Raw genomic sequence first — 17139 nt, forward strand, 5'->3', positions numbered from 1 at the left:
TAACAATGGAGATTTTATTAATTAAAATTCGTGAATCATCTATAATAAAGGGAATAAATGTGAATAAGAATGATTATAGGTTAAGGGCCTTTGCTGACGATCTGGTGCTGACATTAACTCAGCCGATAGATTCGGTGATTGATTTGGTGGAAATTATTGCTCAGTATGGGAAAGTTTCTGGTTTTAAGGTAAATAATAACAAGACTAAAATATTACCGAAAAATATGTCTATGAAGGATAAAGATGATCTAGTTAAATTGACAGGTTTTGAAATAGTTAAAAAGGTAAAATATTTGGGAGTTTATATTACAGCTTCTAATGTTAAATTGTATAAAAATAATTATGAGACATTATGGGTAAAAGTGCAAAAGGATTTAAATGACTGGAAAAAATTACAATTATCTCTGCTGGGGAGAATTTCAGCAGTCAAAATGAATATTCTTCCAAAATTTCTTTTCTTGTTTCAAATGATACCTATTTTGAAAAAAGATGCTAATTTGGAGGATTGGCAGAAGGGGATAAATAAGTTTATATGGGCGGGCAAAAAGCCAAGAGTTAAGTTTAAGATCATGCAAGATGCACGGGAAAGAGGAGGACTTAAGGCGCCGAATTTAAAATTATATTATGACGCGGTGGCTTTAACATTGATTAATGACTGGTTTAATTTAACAAATAGAAATATACTTATACTTGAGGGATGGGACTTATTATTTGGTTGGCATGCTTATTTGATTTATAATAAAAAAGTAGATCAAGTTTTCAAAGCTCACATTTTAAGAAGTGCTTTATTACGAGTTTGGAAGAAATATTATTATAGATTAAATTATAAAATTCCCATTTGGGCGATTCCAGGACAGGTGATAGAGGGGGTATCTAGAGGAGTTAATTTGGATAATATTACTTATAGGGAATTACTTAGTTTGGTAGGACAGGATTGGCAAATTAAATCCTTAGCGGATTTGAAACAAGAAAATATTGTATATTCCTGGTTTTATTATAATCAATTGTTAATGAGGTGGAGTTTAGATCAGAAGGTTGGTATTACTTTGGAGGATGTGAATTTGATCAAACAAATTAAAGATCCAACCCGAGCCCATATAAAGAGAATTTATAATGCTTTGATTGAATTGGATTCTGAAATGGAACTAGTTAAAGACAGTATGATAAAATGGGCTCAAAATATTCAAGAATCGATTTCATTGGATACATGGGAGACAATTTGGGTTAAAAATGTAAAATTTACTCAAGCCCAAAATTTAAGAGAAAATTTTTATAAGATGTTTTATAGGTGGCATTTGGATCCTCAAAAATTGTCATGCATGTATCCTAATTTACAGCCCAAATGTTGGAGATGTGGAAGTTTAGATGCAACTTATTTTCATATTTGGTGGACGTGTAGGTAAATAAAAGCATTTTGGATCAAGGTTTGGTGGAATATTCAAAATATTTTTAAGAAAAAGATAAAGTTTACACGGCAGTTATTTTTATTAGGTATTATGGGAGATTTGGATGCTAAAGAAATGAATCTGATGTTAAATCTTATAACAGCTGCAAGACTATTGGTAGCTCAAAACTGGAAGACGGATCGTTTGCCTACGGTAGAAGAATGGTCTCTTAAAGTGTCAAATTTAGCAGAAATGGCTAAGATTTCTGCTTATTTAAAGGATCAATCACAGGAAAGATATATTTTGGTTTGGAGAAGATGGATAGATTATATTCAGAATAAATATGGGACTGAAAAGTTCCATTTGGTGTTTGAGTAAATTTTACAGTATTGTTATTGTGAATATTTTATTATATTTTTTATTATATTTTATTATATTGATATTATTTTGAGTAGTAATTTTGTTTAATAATTAAGTTGATTATTTGTTTACTATTGTGTTTAATTTTAAATTATCTAAATTTATTTTAAAAGGGAGTTAAAGTGTGTTATAGATTTGGTTACATAATTAGTTGGATAATGTTACTTAGATTATGATTAATATATTTGTAACCCTGTGAACAGCTCTGAGAAGTGGGGGGGTGGGGGGTTTTGGGCGTTTTGGGGGGCGGGCAAGGGGGTTTATTTTGTAAATGTTATAAAACTTTTAATTAAAAAAAAAAGTTTCAACCCCATGCCAGAATTAACCCCAATGCTGGACGGAGTGTTCTGTTTTCTGCTGGGTTCAGTATTGAAGAGGCAGGAGTAGTCAACAGGTACTTTTTTTATTGAAGACAAAACAGAACTCAAACAAAGATGGCTCTGCCCCTATTTATACATTCAGCTTGGGGTGGTGTCAGCCAATGAATGCACCATATTCTCCCGCTTAAATGCATACTAATCAGCCTTGTAGACAGCAAGTCTGGCTAGCAGGCCACGTGGTCTGCCAATGGTTCCAGTGCAGCTCCCTGCACCTGTTCCATAAGTTAAGCTCGGTACATTACACCCCTCCTCTCCTGGTTCTTTAACACATACACAATATTTCTTGTTGTTCGATATTACACATGTCTCACAAGATACACAAAGACATTCAATGGTACAAGGGCCTTACAATTCACTGTCAATATTCAAAATACATAACGTTACAGGTCATAAAAAGACACAACATTAAAGTACTTAGGCATTCAAAGTTCCAAGAACTTACATAAGCATTTTAGTTTGCAATAAAAATACATAAGCATTTTAGGTTTGCAGTCACAAAAACCTCACGTAGTCCTTTAGAAACTTTGGTAGGCCTTTCGCCCGAATGTCTCAGAGGTGCTGCTAGCTCCCAATCTGCAAGCTTGCCTGCCAGGCTCGGCAGACCGGGGCAGTGTGATCCGTTCGATATGGGTGAAGCCAGTTTGTGAAGGCTGGCCTGTTCCGGTAGGCCCGAGCCAGAGTTCCGCGGCAGCGAAGAATCCACAGGTTCGGCGTGAAAAGCCGATTGAGAGCAATGTCCCGTTGGCACAGTGCCTGAGTTAGGAGCAGCCTTGTTGGCAAAACCCCGGTTCGGCAATCACATTGTTCTGCTTTCGTTGAGAGTCTCAGATTCACGATCACGATCGTGATCCTCCTCCCCCCCGAGAGCAGAGTCAGGAGCAGAAGAGTGGCATGGTAACCTCCAATGCAGCTGGTCAATGTGCCTGCGGACCACACGACCATCTTTCAGGGCCACTTCGTATGAGAGCAGCCCTGACACCTTGCAAACCACAGCTACCACCCGCATTGCCCCTGGTCCATAGTTGCACACCCAAACCGGATCACCCACTTGCAAGTGCCTCGGTGTCTTAGGCTGCTGCACTTGTGATGCAACCCTGTCAGGGTGTAAGCGATCCAGCTTTGTGATCAGATGGCAACCCCATCTGAGCTCAGCTGGGCTTTTGCCCGTAGACATGCAAGGCGTTGTGCGTTGGCAGAGGAGGAAATCTGCTAACCTGTGATGCCAGTTTCCATGGGTTATCCTTTTCAAGGATTCCTTTGTTGTGTGAACCATGCGTTCCACTTGGCCATTAGAGGCCAGGTGAAAAGGAGCTGATGTGGCATGCCTAATCATATTTGCCCTTAAAAAGGACTGAACCTCCGAGGAAGTAAATTGAGCTCCGTTGTCGGAGACGATGACATCTGGGAGGCCATGCGTTGCAAAGATGCCCCTCAAAACCTGGATGGTTCTGGCAGTCATCGTAGTGGACACTGGAACGTCCTCCAGCCACTTAGAGTGACTGTCCACAACAATGAGGAAGAGTTGCCCCTGAAAGGGGCCAGCGAAGTCGATGTGAATTCTCGACCAAGGGGCTTGTGGCATTTCTGGCCAGGACTGCTGGCAAATGTGACACTTGTGGACCTGGGCCTCGATGTCTTTATCGAGTCCAGGCCACCAGAGGTAGCTACGTGCAAGCGCCTTCATCCGGACTATTCCCGGATGTCCCTCATGCAGAGAGTCAAGGACTCTAGTCCTCAGTGAGGTCGTGATTACTACCCTGCTGCCCCACAGGATACAACCCTTAAAGGTGGATAACTCATGCTTCCTTTTCCAGAAACTCTGGAAGTTAGCACCAGGACACGTGTCCGGCCATCTAGTAAGCACCCATTTCAACACGTGAATTAACGTGTTGTCAGTAGCCGTTTCTGCAGCAACATCCCCTGCATTGAGGGGAGACTCCGGCAAATCCTGGATAGACAAGATCTGGTTGGCCGGTGCAGGATCTGGCTCTAATTGCTTTAAAGACAACTTACTAAGGCTATCTGCATGGCCCATTTCTCTACCCAGTTTGTGAACCAGGCAATAATCATAAGCAGATAGGAATATTGACCACCTCAACATTCTAGGGGAGATGATTTGGGGTGTCTGTTTGTTGGTAGTGAACAACCCCAGAAGCGGCTTGTGGTCAGTGAAGACCGTGAAATGGCGGCCATACAAAAAATCGTGAAACTTCTTGATGCCAGCCACAATGGCCAATGTCTCCCTATCTATTTGCATGTAATTGCGTTCAGCAGCAGAAAGAGTCCTGGAGTTGTGTCCCATCAGCACTGAGGTTACTTAAGACAGCCCCAATCCCATATGGGGATGAGTCGCATGCTATGCTGACTGGCAACTGCTCATTAAAATGAGCCAACACTGCATTAGAAGACAACAATGCTTTAACTGCAGCAAAACCCCTCTCGTGGACACTTGTCCACTTCCATGGAGCCTGTTTGTCCAAGAGCCAGTGTAATGGCCCTGCCACTGTGGCCTTGTGGGGGAGGAAAGCATGGTAGAAATTAAGGAGTCCCAGGAAGGCTTGAAGCTCTCCCTTCGTTTTGGGACTGGGTGCCTGCTGAATTGCTTTGAGCTTGGATTTAGCAGGATGGATGCCTTCGGCATCTATACAAAACCCCAGGAATTCTGTGGAAGTGACTCCAATTTTGCATTTCTCCTGTTTGAGCTTCAGCCCCGCTTCGCGGAAACACCATAATACGGCCCGGAGCCTGTCAGACAGGTTTTTGATTGATTCCCCAGCTATGAGGACATCATCGAAATATGGGCATATACCCGGAATGTTGCGGAGCGTGTGTTCCATCATGCTCTGAAAGATGCCAGGGGCTACATTCACTTCGAACTGTAGCCTTCGCACTTTGAAGGCTCCCCAGTGAGTCACAATGGTTTGGGCCTCAGCTGTGTCATCGTCCACTGGCAGCTGCTGATAGGCCTGAGCCAAATCTAATTTGGCAAAAATGCGACCTCCCTGTAGAGACGCCAGAATATGGCTTACTACAGGAGTGCTGCTGGAGAGCTTTGTTTAATGTGCATTTATAGTCAGCACAAATGCAGACTTCCACGTTGGCCTTAAGTGGCGTGACAATGGGAGTTTCCCATGGACTGCTATCCACCGGTTCCAAAATGCCTTGCTCCAACAATTTGTCCAGCTCAGCATTTATTCTCTGCTTAAGAGCAAAGGGCACCTGACGAGGCTTAATCCTGATTGGTGCTATGGAGGGATCTAACCTTAGAGCAATTGGAGGCCCTTTGTATGCCCCTAGGTCTGGGCTGAGAACATCAGCAAACTCTTTACACACCTCCAAAAGGCTCGCCGTTTGCAAACTGTTTAACCCAGTCACCTGAATTCCTAAAGCATCAAACCAATTGAGTCCAATGAGACTCGTGTGGTTTCCCTCAACAACTATGATGTCCAAGGGGCCCTCGAAATCCCTGAACTGCACCCCGAGTGTGGCCTCCCCTTTGACGCTGACCCGGGAATTCTGGAAATCGGTTAAGACAAGATTTGACGGCCTGAGCTTAACTCTTTGGCCGCTTCTACAACAAATCTGCTTAAGTGTTCTCTGGGAGATTATTGATAGAGCTGAACCCGTGTCCAGCTCCATGTCTGAAGGAACCCCTTGCAGCTTGACTTCGAGGTGTAATTTCTTCTTGAGTGGGTGATGGGCGCCTGTCCTAAATACGCTCCTTCTACTCGCACAAAAACCCACTCTGTTCTGACTGGGGACCCCGGTACCTTTCCGAGGCAACTCTTCCAATGGCTGCTGTGGACAGGGTTGCTATAAGCTATCCCCTCCACTCTCCTCTAGCCCGAGAAGCCTGGAAGGGAAACCACCATTGCAGCCTTCCAGATGAAGCCACCTCAGAGTGGCCCCTGTGAGCCTCACCCACCATCTTTCCACACCCACCATGAGCAACCTGGCCAAGGAGAGCGAGCATAGCAGCAGCAGCCTCGAGGAGGAGGTAAACGCGGCCAGGCACCCCCTCGGGGAAGTGGGGCTGGGCTGGGCTGCAGGGCCCCAGTGCCCAGGAGCTCAAGGGCTAGGCACTTGCCCTCTGCTGCCCAGGACTCCAGGCAGCCCCACTGCCATCTGGGGCTCCTCCACATGGCTTTTGAGGGCAACCATAATGCTGATGCGGCCCTCAATGAAACTGAGTTTGACACCCATGATGTAGCATTTAAGGAATTGTTCTAGGATGCGACTCACACATTCACAGCCTCCATTCATTTGGGGATGATGGGAGGAGCTAAGCCCTTGGGTGGTACCTAGTATTTTCAGGAATTTGTGCCAACATTGAGAGGTGAATTGAATGCCATTGCCTAAGATGTTTCATTTGGGGGCATCATGGAGTCTATATACATGTTGCCAGAAAAGTTTAGCCAATGTGCGTGCTGAGGGGATTTGGGAGCATGGCATGAAGTGCACCTGTTTAGAGAGCAGGTCAGTAATACTATATTTCCAAAGCTTTTTGGTAACTCTGCTATAAAGTCCATGGAAATTTATTTCCAAGGTGCTTGCGGTTTTGTTACTGGTTGAAGGAGCCCTGGGGTTTTCCCTAGTCCTCCTTTGGCTAAAGAACAGACTTTAAGACTTTAAGACTACAGTACAGTGAGATGTAATTTATGGAAACCATACCAGATCAGTCATCACAGAGGTCAACAAGGATCATCCCATATGTTGGAGTTCCTGGACATTTGGTGACCAATGAGTAATTGGCTGAGCAACCTGGGCCAGCATCTGCAGGACTACTGCAAAGGAAGGTGTTTACCCATTGCAGATATTCAAGAATTGAAAAGAAAGAAATAATGCTGTATTATTACAAATTGGATTACAAGTCCAAAGAGAAGACAATATCTGAAAAGAATGCATTAGTTCTATAAAGAACAACATCCAGAATCAGAAATAACAGGATAGAGGTGTAAGGACCCACCCCACTTTGCATCTTAAGAAGACAGAACTGTTGGAATATTTCTTCCAACAGGCATCTTTATTAAGAGAAGATGGTTGCAGACATTCTAGACAGGACCTGGGGCCCAAGCCCTACGGTTCAAGGTTTTAAGTGTTCCCAAGCAGCCCCCCACCCCACCGTCCTTCCAGCGACAATCCCAGGCATTACATTTCCACCCCCTTTTCCTCACGGCCGGCGGAAGGGAAACTTCAGAGAGGAGTAGATGAAAGTTGATGGGCCATATTGTTATGATCAGTCCTTTTGGTGGGATCCACATTCAGTCCCTTTGAAGTTGTAAGGAAGGAATTGAGAGCCATAAAACCCCTTTGCTTATCCCCCTTCCCCTTCGTAGTATGACAGAATCCAGAGAGGGCAGAAATGGAGTTTTCCATAGTTGATAACTAGAGATGAAATATAATTGGATTCTGACATCATGCCCCCTTAAAAATAAGAGAGATCCACCTGAAAAGAAAACAAAACAGGTATAAAAGTTAGTCTGGCTTGTTAGGATACTCCGTGTGAAACCTCTTTAATAGCTTCGGGGCTCTGACATGACGTTTATGGACCCACTCGTTTTGTTAGGCAGGGAGGTGTTTCCATGCTACTAGGTACTGAGTCGCTCCATGATATCTCCTAGAATCTAGGATTTCCTTTATTTTGAAGTGCTGTTCGCCCTCCACCATGATTGGAGGTGGTGGTGGTGGGGATTTTTGGCCGTAACAATGACTGATGCTCTCTTTTCAGCAAACTGCAATGAAAAATTGGGTGTATTTGCCTGAGATTTTTGGGTAATTCTAATTCTACTGTTACTGGGTTTATGATTCTTTTAATTGGAAAAGGCCCTATATATTTTGGTCCACGTTTTTTACAGGGTTGTAGGGACTTTAGGTATTTTGTAGATAAGTAGGCTCAACCCTTTTTTTTATCGGCTTGTGCTTTGTATGCCTGCCTAGCTTCATCTAGTGCTTTTCTAACTATTGGCCAGGTGTTTTGTAATTGTTCCATCCATTTTTTCAGTGATGGGATCACCGGTTCGTTTGGGGTTAATTCTGGCATGGGGTTGAAACTTTGACCGGTGGCTATTTGAAAAGGAGTGTAACCTGTGCTGGAGTGGACTGCATTATTGGAGTGGACTGCACTATTCTTTTCCCACTTGCCTTTCTTTCCAATGCCCATTGACCACCGAGGTTTGTGGTCCCGTGTCTCCACCACCTCTTCTCCTGAGGAATCTGACCTCTCAGATCCCGACAACTGGCAGGGTTTCAGTCAGGGCAGTGGCTCCCTTTCCGGGGAGTTTTCTCCCTTCCCTGCTCCGTCGTCTGATATGATAATTTTTGCAAAGTCCCCCGGCAAGGTTCTCCCTTCCAGGTGGACTAATTCTGCAGATCCTGTCTAATGTAAGGACCTACCCCACTTTGCATCTTAAGAAGACAGAACTCTTGGAATTTTTCTTCCAACAGGCATCTTTATTAAGAGAAGATGGTTTCAGGCATTCTAGACAAGACCTGGAGCCCAAGCCCTACGGTTCAAGGTTTTAAGTGTTCCCAAGCAGCCCCCCCACCGTCCTTCCAGCGACAATCCCAGGCGTTACATTTCCACCCCCTTTTCCTCACGGCTGGCAGAAGGGAAACTTCAGAGAGGAGTAGATGAAAGCTGATGGGCCATATTGTTATGATCAGTCCTTTTGGTGGGATCCACATTCAGTCCCTTTGAAGTTGTAAGGAAGGAATTGAGAGCCATAAAACCCCTTTGCTTATCCCCCTTCCCCTTCGTAGTATGACAGAATCCAGAGAGGGCAGAAATGGAGTTTTCCATAGTTGATAACTAGAGATGAAATATAATTGGATTCTGACAAGAGGGTAGCCAACCAACACCAACTTATAATATAAAATAAAGTATTCATAGAAGTGGAACTGGAAGAACTGCAAAGGTCTACCCAGGGCAAAGAAATCAAAGCCTAGCCTGAAGTAGCTCAGACTGTAGAGGTAAACCAGGGGAGTCAGCAGTTGAGAAACCATTGAATATTTTCATTCCCAAACTTGATACCCTCCTCTGCCTCAAAAAGGACAACACCTTTTAACTAAAGAAGTAGAAGAACTAAAACAAAGAATAACTGAGCCTCTATAAAAGCACAACACAACTGCCTGCATTGAACCTTGTTCCAAAGAAACAGCTAGTGGAAGTATTGAATACCTAGGATGCAAAATCAACAAATAAGAAAAAAAAGTCAAACAGTGCATCACCAGAATGGAAGATCAGGTTAGAAAATAAGATTAGCAAGTTAAGATCAGATGCAAGCAAGCTAGAACAGATAAAAAAAAAGAAGCTGAAGAACAAAAGGACCAAAGAATATCTAATCAAAAAATATCACCTAGAAATAAGGAAGATTAAGGAAGTGTAGAAAATAATAAAGCAGCAAATAACATCTATAGCCAAGAAGATCTGCAGATATGAAGTGTTATGTACTTAGCTAATTCATAAGGTCTGTTATAAAAAATGGTTAACTGATTGTTCTATTTGAATTATAGACTGCCTGTCTGTATAACTTTAAGCCTTTTGTTTTAGGCGGGAATGAGTACTTTAAACTGATTGGTCGCTGCTTAGCAGCGGTTCGTATAAATATAAGTCAAGCAGCTGCTAGAGCTTGCTTCTGTGAGAACCTAATAAAGAGCTGTTATTTCAACTCTGTGTCTTCAATGCCTCACTGTTCCCACTACACAACAGTGGCGACAAAGGTGGGATTATGCTACTAGGAGGAAAGAGCTAAGTCACTAAGTGCCTGGTTGGAACTGTGTTCCCCCCTTCTGCCTGCCAGTATGCAAACGCTGGAGGTAGCACATTCCTTGGGATCCATCCCTAGGAAACNTTGCTGAATTTGTGGCCGCCTTACATCAAGTGTCCTGGCTCTGCGAATTTCCTGACATAGAGGACCGGCTCCAGGACCGACTGGTATGTGGCCTGAGGAGCAGAGACTTACAGCAGAGGCTGTTTGCAAAAGAAACCCTGACATTCCAGGAAGCACTAAAAGAAGTGATGGCAGAAGAGGCCGCAGGTGAAGCCGTCAAGGCTTTACATCCCTGAAAGAATTTCCCCAGCCAGATGGTAGTGCATCATGAAGAGTCAGAGAGAACAGAAGACCCAGACATTGAGATCGACTGGGTGCAGAAGATCCCAGAAAGAAGGCAGTGGCCGCTTGACAAGGCAGCTGTCAAACGCTGCTAATATTGAATATTCTTGCTTGGACAAAATATGCAGAACTGTCTGGCACTTTTAGAGTTAACTCAGATGAGAATGGAGAGAGAGCGAGCAATTCACACAGGCTTCAGAAGGAAGTGAACCTTTGCCCCCCCAGGCTGGTTGGAGAACATGACTCATGACAGCAAAAGAGGGAGGGAAAATGCTAGCAAAAATAACTGCTTTAGGGTGGAGACTTCAAATCTTGGCATCCATCCATGATGTGCCGACAATCTGTTATACTATTAATAAAGGCTTTTAGGATAAACAATGCCTGGAAGTTCTTTGAAGTGTTTCATTAGTCGGAACCTTGACAACATGCCAAAATCTACAATTTTTTTAAACCAATTAAGGGGTCTCGGGCCCCGGTCACTATTCCTAAACTAAAGGATAGACTGACAAAGATTCAGGGAAGATCTCATTATGGAATAAGAAAGATTTCCTGAGGCCAGCACCATGGCAGCAACAGCTTCCCCAAAGGGGGGGAGTGACAGCCGGCAAACCGGGGGAGGGAGAACTCTGGCAGATCTCCCAGCTGGGAGCAAAGACTTCAAAAGCAGAATGGTGGAGAGCTAATGAATCGCCTGCCACTCAAGCCTTGGGTGAGTCACTGGAAAGATTTCAAAACCCAGAGGTGAAAAGCAGAGATCAATTCTTGCAGAGAGGAGCCAATTCCTGCCCTTCCATTGCAGATCAGAAAGCCTTTCAGATCCTGTCTTCCCCTGCCAGGGACTCCAGCCCTGAAGAGAGAGGAAATCCCAGTCTGAGGCCTCTGAAGCAATGAGGAGTTTGGCAAACCCCAGCAGGTAGATGTTCCACGACCTCTGAACTTGCCACAGCTAATAGAGGCCTTGCAACAGTTTGGGGTGGTGCAGAAGCCAGGAGATCAGCAGCTGGTGGGAGAACGGCCACAGCAAGGAGATTGGCCATAGCCCCCAAACATGCAACCCCTGGGCATAAATCTGCAGCCAGGATGGGGCCAGCAGCAAGGAGATTAGCCACAGCCCCCAAATGTGCAACCCTGGGCATAAATCTGCAGCCAGGATGGGGCCAGCAGCAACAGCCATTGTGGGGGCACCAACAGCCTATAATTTGTTGGAATATTCATGAGCAGGAAGAGTCATGTGGTAACTCAGTTAGCCAATGTGAAGAAAGTGCTACTGAGTCTGTGCAAAAGGTTTGGAGTTAGAAGCTGGGTTTCAGTTTCAGTCTCTGGTCTGTATCTGCTGTAAGAAGTCTTCATTTATGCTATGTTGCTATGAAGAAGAATGTATGGTATTGTAAATAATTTTATATGAATATAAAGAGTTTATTTGAATCAGCTAAATGCAGTCAACTGTAAGAGCTTCTGATTTATTTTCACCAATAGAGAAATTAAAATTCTCTAACATAATTGCACCACTTTTCAGAGCAACTTTTGATGGGGACCCAGAGAAGCTGGTTTTTTTCCTCAACCAAGTGCGTGCTCATTTGAATTGTTAGGCCTATCTCTACCCAGACCCGGGGGCCATGGTGGATGTGATTGTGTCCAGCCTAGAGGGAGAAGCATCTGAATGGCTGAACAATTTATACAATGAGCAAGCCCCCGAATTGGAGGACCCCCACCTCTTCCTCCTAGGGCTGAGAGAAAGATTTTAGGACCCATCTATTGGTCTTAAAGCAAGAGAACAGGTTGGCAGACTTTTTGCTCTGTCAACACACAACTCTGTGCACCTCAATGGGTTGTAGCCCAGCGGAGCTGAGATGGGGACGTCAGCTGACCATGAAGCTGGACCGTCTCCATCCAGACTGAGTTGCAACAGAGACAGCGCAGCCCAAACCCCCAAGGAATTTGCGAGCCGGTGACCGAGTTTGAGCAAGAAACTATGGTCAAGGGGCACTGTGGGTGGTAGCTGTGGTTTGTAAGGTGTCAGGACCACTCTCTTACGAAGTGGTCCTGGAAGATGGGCGTGTTTTGCACCACCACATCGATCAGCTGTGTCAGTGGCAGGCTAATCCAACCCTCACCACTGACCAAGAGGAGAGCCGAGGACTGCCTGACAGCTGCGGCATGTCTGAACCACCGGAGTCCAGCGCGACTCAAGGAGACATACTGGACGACTCAGTCATGATTGAGTCATTACTGTCATGCCTCCATCCGAGCCTGACTCCGAGGAAGACATGAAGTTCTCTGTTGAGGCCCAGGAGGGGGTGTCTGTGGCTTCGGAGGACTGTAGGGAGAAGCAGGCTGAGGCAGGCCAGGGCCCTTCAGGTTTAGAACAGGGAAGGCAGAGTTCAGGTGAGGAGCAAGGCCCCTCCCCACCTGATCCTAGAGCAAGGAGAGCATAGAGGAGGAGAGAACAATGGAGGCAGGCTCACTTGCTCAGGAGGAGAGCGTCCCACCACAAGGCACACCTGGGGATTAGGATTTAAGGAGATGCTGTGGGGTGGGGCATTTTCCGGGAACAAACGTGGGATCTTGAGATTGTTGTGACTTGTGCTCTTGTAACCTTGGCACTTTGTATTTTCTTTTTTCTCTTCAGTAAAGCAAGGAATCTCCAGACAGAAAGAAGCTCCTTGCACATTCCTATTCAGCACTCTTGTTTCCATGTTTCGATGCTTCTTCAGGAGCATAACACAATTGACTGGGAAAATCCCCAAGTGCCTGATAAAATTGGTGGGTCAGGTCATCTGTGTTCGCATCTATTAAGACCCAGCATTTCTCCCCAGCATTAGGATTTGTGCAATTGTGATACAGGGAGTACTCAGGCCCAGTGGCATTGGGACTGCAATTGCCATCCCTAAATAATGTGGTAGTAAAGCACAAAGTCACATGATCACATCACCTCACAGTGGCAAGCCCCAGCATTCCCAGTTGCTGTGATGACCCCAAGACTGCAGGGATCTTAACCAAGGAGCTCCTGTGACCATCCCATGGGACAAGGCAGGGGTCCCAAACAAGCAGGCTGGTGGATGAGAGCTGCAGGTGAGAACTACTGAGGGGTAAGTTAGAGGCGCTGCAGGCAAGCCTGAGAGAGCCCAGGAGGGTGCCATGGGCAGGCACCATGGAGTACAAGCAGGTGGGTGGCTGTTATGGCCAGTGGGTGAAAAAGCTTCACAGGAAGCCAGCAGGGGAGGTCACAGAGGATGGTCAGGTGACTGTGGGTGCTGCAACCATTGTAACCATTGCCTGATGGTTGCCAAGCACCTGAATTGTGATCCTGAGACCACCGGGAAGCTGCGACCAGGTCTTTCTTGTTCAGCCCTAACATAACTGTGAATGGTTGCTGAATGAGTGCCTTTAATCTTAGGAACATCTATTGGGGGCCCTGGTTTTCTTTTCTTTTTGCATTATTTAACCTCTCTTTGTTAAATTTGGGGATACTTTTAAATTCTTTTTCTTATACATTCATTAGCTGTCCAGAAGTATGTATTTAAGTTGGGTATCTTGTAAAAATCTGTATAATCCTAATCTCTTCCCCATCTTGTGGAGTCAGAGGTGCCAGTTAGTTGCATATGGACAGTACATTTTTGTGTGTTTGAGTATGTGTATGTGTGTGTTTGTCTATACCAGTGGTCGGCAACCTGCGGCTCTGGAGCCGCATGAGGCTCTCTCATCCCTCTGCTGTGGCTCCCAGTCCTCTGCCACCGTGTGCAGTCTCACAAACAAAAGAGGTGGGACTAAAAAAGTTCAATCAATCAATTCCAACTTCTTGTGGGGAAAAAAAGATCTTGCAAAGTTGGAATTGATTGATTGAACTTTTTTAGTCCCATTTCTTTTGTTTGGGCCAGGTGGGGGAGCTGCCAATGGTGCTGCCATGAAGCTTAGTAGATCCCCCCAAGTGGCCATGATTCCCCCCTCCCCAGCCAGCCAGTCACCATCACCCAACCTACTCTTCACCTGGCCGGCTGGCTGGCACAAAACCTCACCACTCTTCTCCTCCTCCTTGTTCTCCCCACTCAACTGGCTGCCAGCAGCTTGGTGGCTCTGCTCCATCCGAGCTGAAGAAAGTGGAGGTGCAGCAGTGAGATTGCTCTCAAGCAATAAGAGCCGGGTGCACTGCTCGCTCGTGTGCGCCCACCTTATTGAGAGTAATCCCACTGCTGTGCCTCCGCTTTCTTCAACTTGGATGGAACAAGGCACCCAAGCCACTGCTTGAATGGGGAGGACAAGGAGGAGGAGGAGAGCGGTGAGGTTTTGTGCCAGCTGGTCAGCCAGACAAGGAGTAGGTTGGGTGAGGAAGAGACGGAGGACCGCAGTGGAGCTGAAAAGAAGGTGCCATGTGGGTCTGATCAGGGGGGTGGGATGGGGTTTCTGCCAAGCCGGGGAAGTGGGCCAGATGGGGGGAGCTGCCAATGCCACTGCCATGAGGCTTGGCTGATCCCCCCTTCCCCAGCCAGCCACCATCGCCCTACCTACTCTTCACCTGGCCGGCCAGCCTCATGCTCTCCTCCTCCTCATCCTTCCCACTCAATTGGCCACCAGCAGCTTGGGTGGTCTGCTCCATCCAAGTTGAAGAAAGCAGAGGTGCAGCAGCGGGATTGCTTTCAAAAAATAATAGCCGGGTGCGCTGCTTGCTCGTGTGCGCCCAGCTTATTGAGAACAATCCTGCAGCTGCGCCTCCGCTTTCTTCAACTCGGACAGAACAGAGGCACCCAAACCGCTGGTGGCTGCTTGAGTTGGGAGGACGAGCTTTGCCGCTGCTTCTGGGCCACACCTGGGCTATGCCCTGCCGCTGCCTCCCAAACTCCACCTTCACTACTGGTTGAAGCAGCGGCAGAGTGCTCTGTCCTGGGGGGAAAGCAGCAGTGGCGGTGGAGTGCTACATCAGGGGGTGGGGGAAGCAGTGGCGGTGGGGCACTTCATGCGGGAGGGGAAGCAGCAGGGTTTTGTGGCTCCTGGTGTTTTCTTTTCTGTGGGAAACATGTCCAAATGGCTCTTTGAGTGTCTAAGGTTGCCGACCCATGTTCTACACACATCTTTGAGTCAGCATTGATTTCTGGTGACTGCGTGGACCAATCACTGTAGTGTCAAGCTCCAAAGAAATCCCATGATGCTTCAGCCATTTCTATTTCTTGGTTTGCCTACAAATCCATGGGGGGGATGAATGGAATGTGTATTTGCAGGTGTGAGCTGTGAAGTCTGAGAATCAAGGTCATTCAGATTATTTACGAAGTAATGAAAGATTTCTCTCATAACAATTGTCTGGTGTTTAATTGGGGAATGTGACTTGCACTGTCAGGGGAAAGGGGAGTTTCTATACTTTTAATTTACTGTTCTGGTGCCAATTTAGCCAGAACTGGTTTTTTATTCATCAGTGCCGATATGGTGTGTTCAATAAAGTTTTGCATTTAGAGATTGGAATGTCTCAGCTATGCTTACTTCGTTGGGATCATCAGTCAGAACTTTGATACTAGTTTTCTTGACAAGATTTTGGAAATGGTTTGCCCTTGCCTTCATTCTAGGTCTGAGAGAGAGTGGTCCAAAGTCATCCAACTGGCTTAGAACCTAAGGCAGGACTAGAATTCATGGTCTCCTAGTTTCTAGCCTACAACAAACTGGCTGTATTCCAAATCTGACTACGGCAAATAACTAATCACAATTTTTTCCCCTTACAGATCACAAACCATCTACTGTTTGGTGAAACTAGATTCAGCATTGGACCATTAGAAAACCAAGTGCATAAGATCCATGGTGGACATAAGATCCAACTTAATGGATATTTCCACCCTGTGGAAATTGGTGGCACCTTAAAGCTCATAGGTTCTCTTTGGCCTTAGTCTCCTGTGTGTTATCTCTGAGGGATGACTCCCTTTGGTGGCCCATAGTACCATGGGGATGCTGTTTCTTATATTCTGCCCACCACTATCATCCAGCCTTGTAGAATTACTGCTGACCATAAGTCAGGGCTGGCTCCTCTGCCACTCATGAATCAGAAGCCTTCAAGTAATTCCTTGATCCCTCAGCTTCACCCAGCCTCAACCTCTCTCTCAAATGGTCTCCTTTCAAACAGAGCCTTAGTTCTCTTTCAGCAGCTGATAGGTGGGGTTGGCAATGGTGAATTCCTCATTCATTCCTTGTCCTCCCTTCCTCTATTTGCCTGTTGGGCAACATGACAGCTACTGAAATGCCATTGAAGCATCCATCTGAATTTGTCTGTCCTGGTTTGAGGGAGAATTTCAGCAGGATATCTTTGGAGAGGCAATGGAGCTGGGGAAATCCACCAGCCCTGTCCTTAAGTTGACCTCCAATAAATCATAGAATCATAGGGCTGGAACTGACCTCAGAGGTCTTCTAGTCCAACTTCCTGCTCAAGGTAGGAGCCTTATACTATCCCAGTCAAATGATTGTCCAGTCTATTCTTAAAAGTCTCCAGTGATAGAGCACAACCCACAACCCCAGGCGGTAAGCTGTTCCATTGATTGATTTCTATCACTGTCAGAAAATTTCTCCTTACTTCAGCTTGCACCTCTCTTTGACAAGCTTTGGCATACAGAAGAAAGCTCTCTTTTCCATACAAGAAACAAGACTGGTATTGGAAGGGTACATTTAGCTCAGGGTACTTCCCTTCTGAGCCTGGACTGGCAGATAGCACTTCCTCCAGCCCCGGGAGGACACTTTTCATACCTAGGTTTAATAAAGGGAAGAGGAAATGAGGATTTGTACACCATGAAGAAGAATCCCATGTTATCCTCACAAGAAAAAGAACGCCATTATTATGTCTTCTTTGTGAGCTGTCCTCTCTCTCTTTTGAAG

General features: G+C 45.7%; 1 protein-coding gene across 1 annotated transcript; it reads right to left on the reverse strand.

Moving 5' to 3' along the window:
• Positions 1–2746: 2746 nt before the first annotated feature.
• On the reverse strand, positions 2747–6346 carry LOC107291840 (uncharacterized protein K02A2.6-like). Its single transcript, XM_015820874.1, has 4 exons — positions 6269–6346; positions 5561–5701; positions 3400–3965; positions 2747–2954 (listed from the first exon to the last, which is right to left on the reverse strand). Exons 1-4 carry the CDS (start codon positions 6344–6346, stop codon positions 2747–2749), a joined length of 993 nt encoding a protein of 330 aa, XP_015676360.1.
• Positions 6347–17139: the final 10793 nt, after the last annotated feature.

The sequence above is a fragment of the Protobothrops mucrosquamatus genome, unplaced genomic scaffold (genome assembly GCF_001527695.2).
Source record: "Protobothrops mucrosquamatus isolate PMUCROS unplaced genomic scaffold, P.Mucros_1.0 scaffold1196, whole genome shotgun sequence".
Classification (NCBI taxonomy): Eukaryota; Metazoa; Chordata; class Lepidosauria; order Squamata; family Viperidae; genus Protobothrops; species Protobothrops mucrosquamatus.

Bases quoted from the DNA above. Each gene is read 5' to 3' on its own strand.
- LOC107291840 (XM_015820874.1), bottom strand. From the start codon at position 6,346: ATGGTTGCCCTCAAAAGCCATGTGGAGGAGCCCCAGATGGCAGTGGGG. The intron at 5,702-6,268 runs GTGCCTAGCCCT...ACCGATTTCCAG, and splicing joins TCCTGGGCAGCAGAGGGCAA to AATTCCCGGGTCAGCGTCAA. The intron at 2,955-3,399 runs GTTAGCAGATTT...TTTGCCAACAAG, and splicing joins CATGGAAACTGGCATCACAG to GCTGCTCCTAACTCAGGCAC.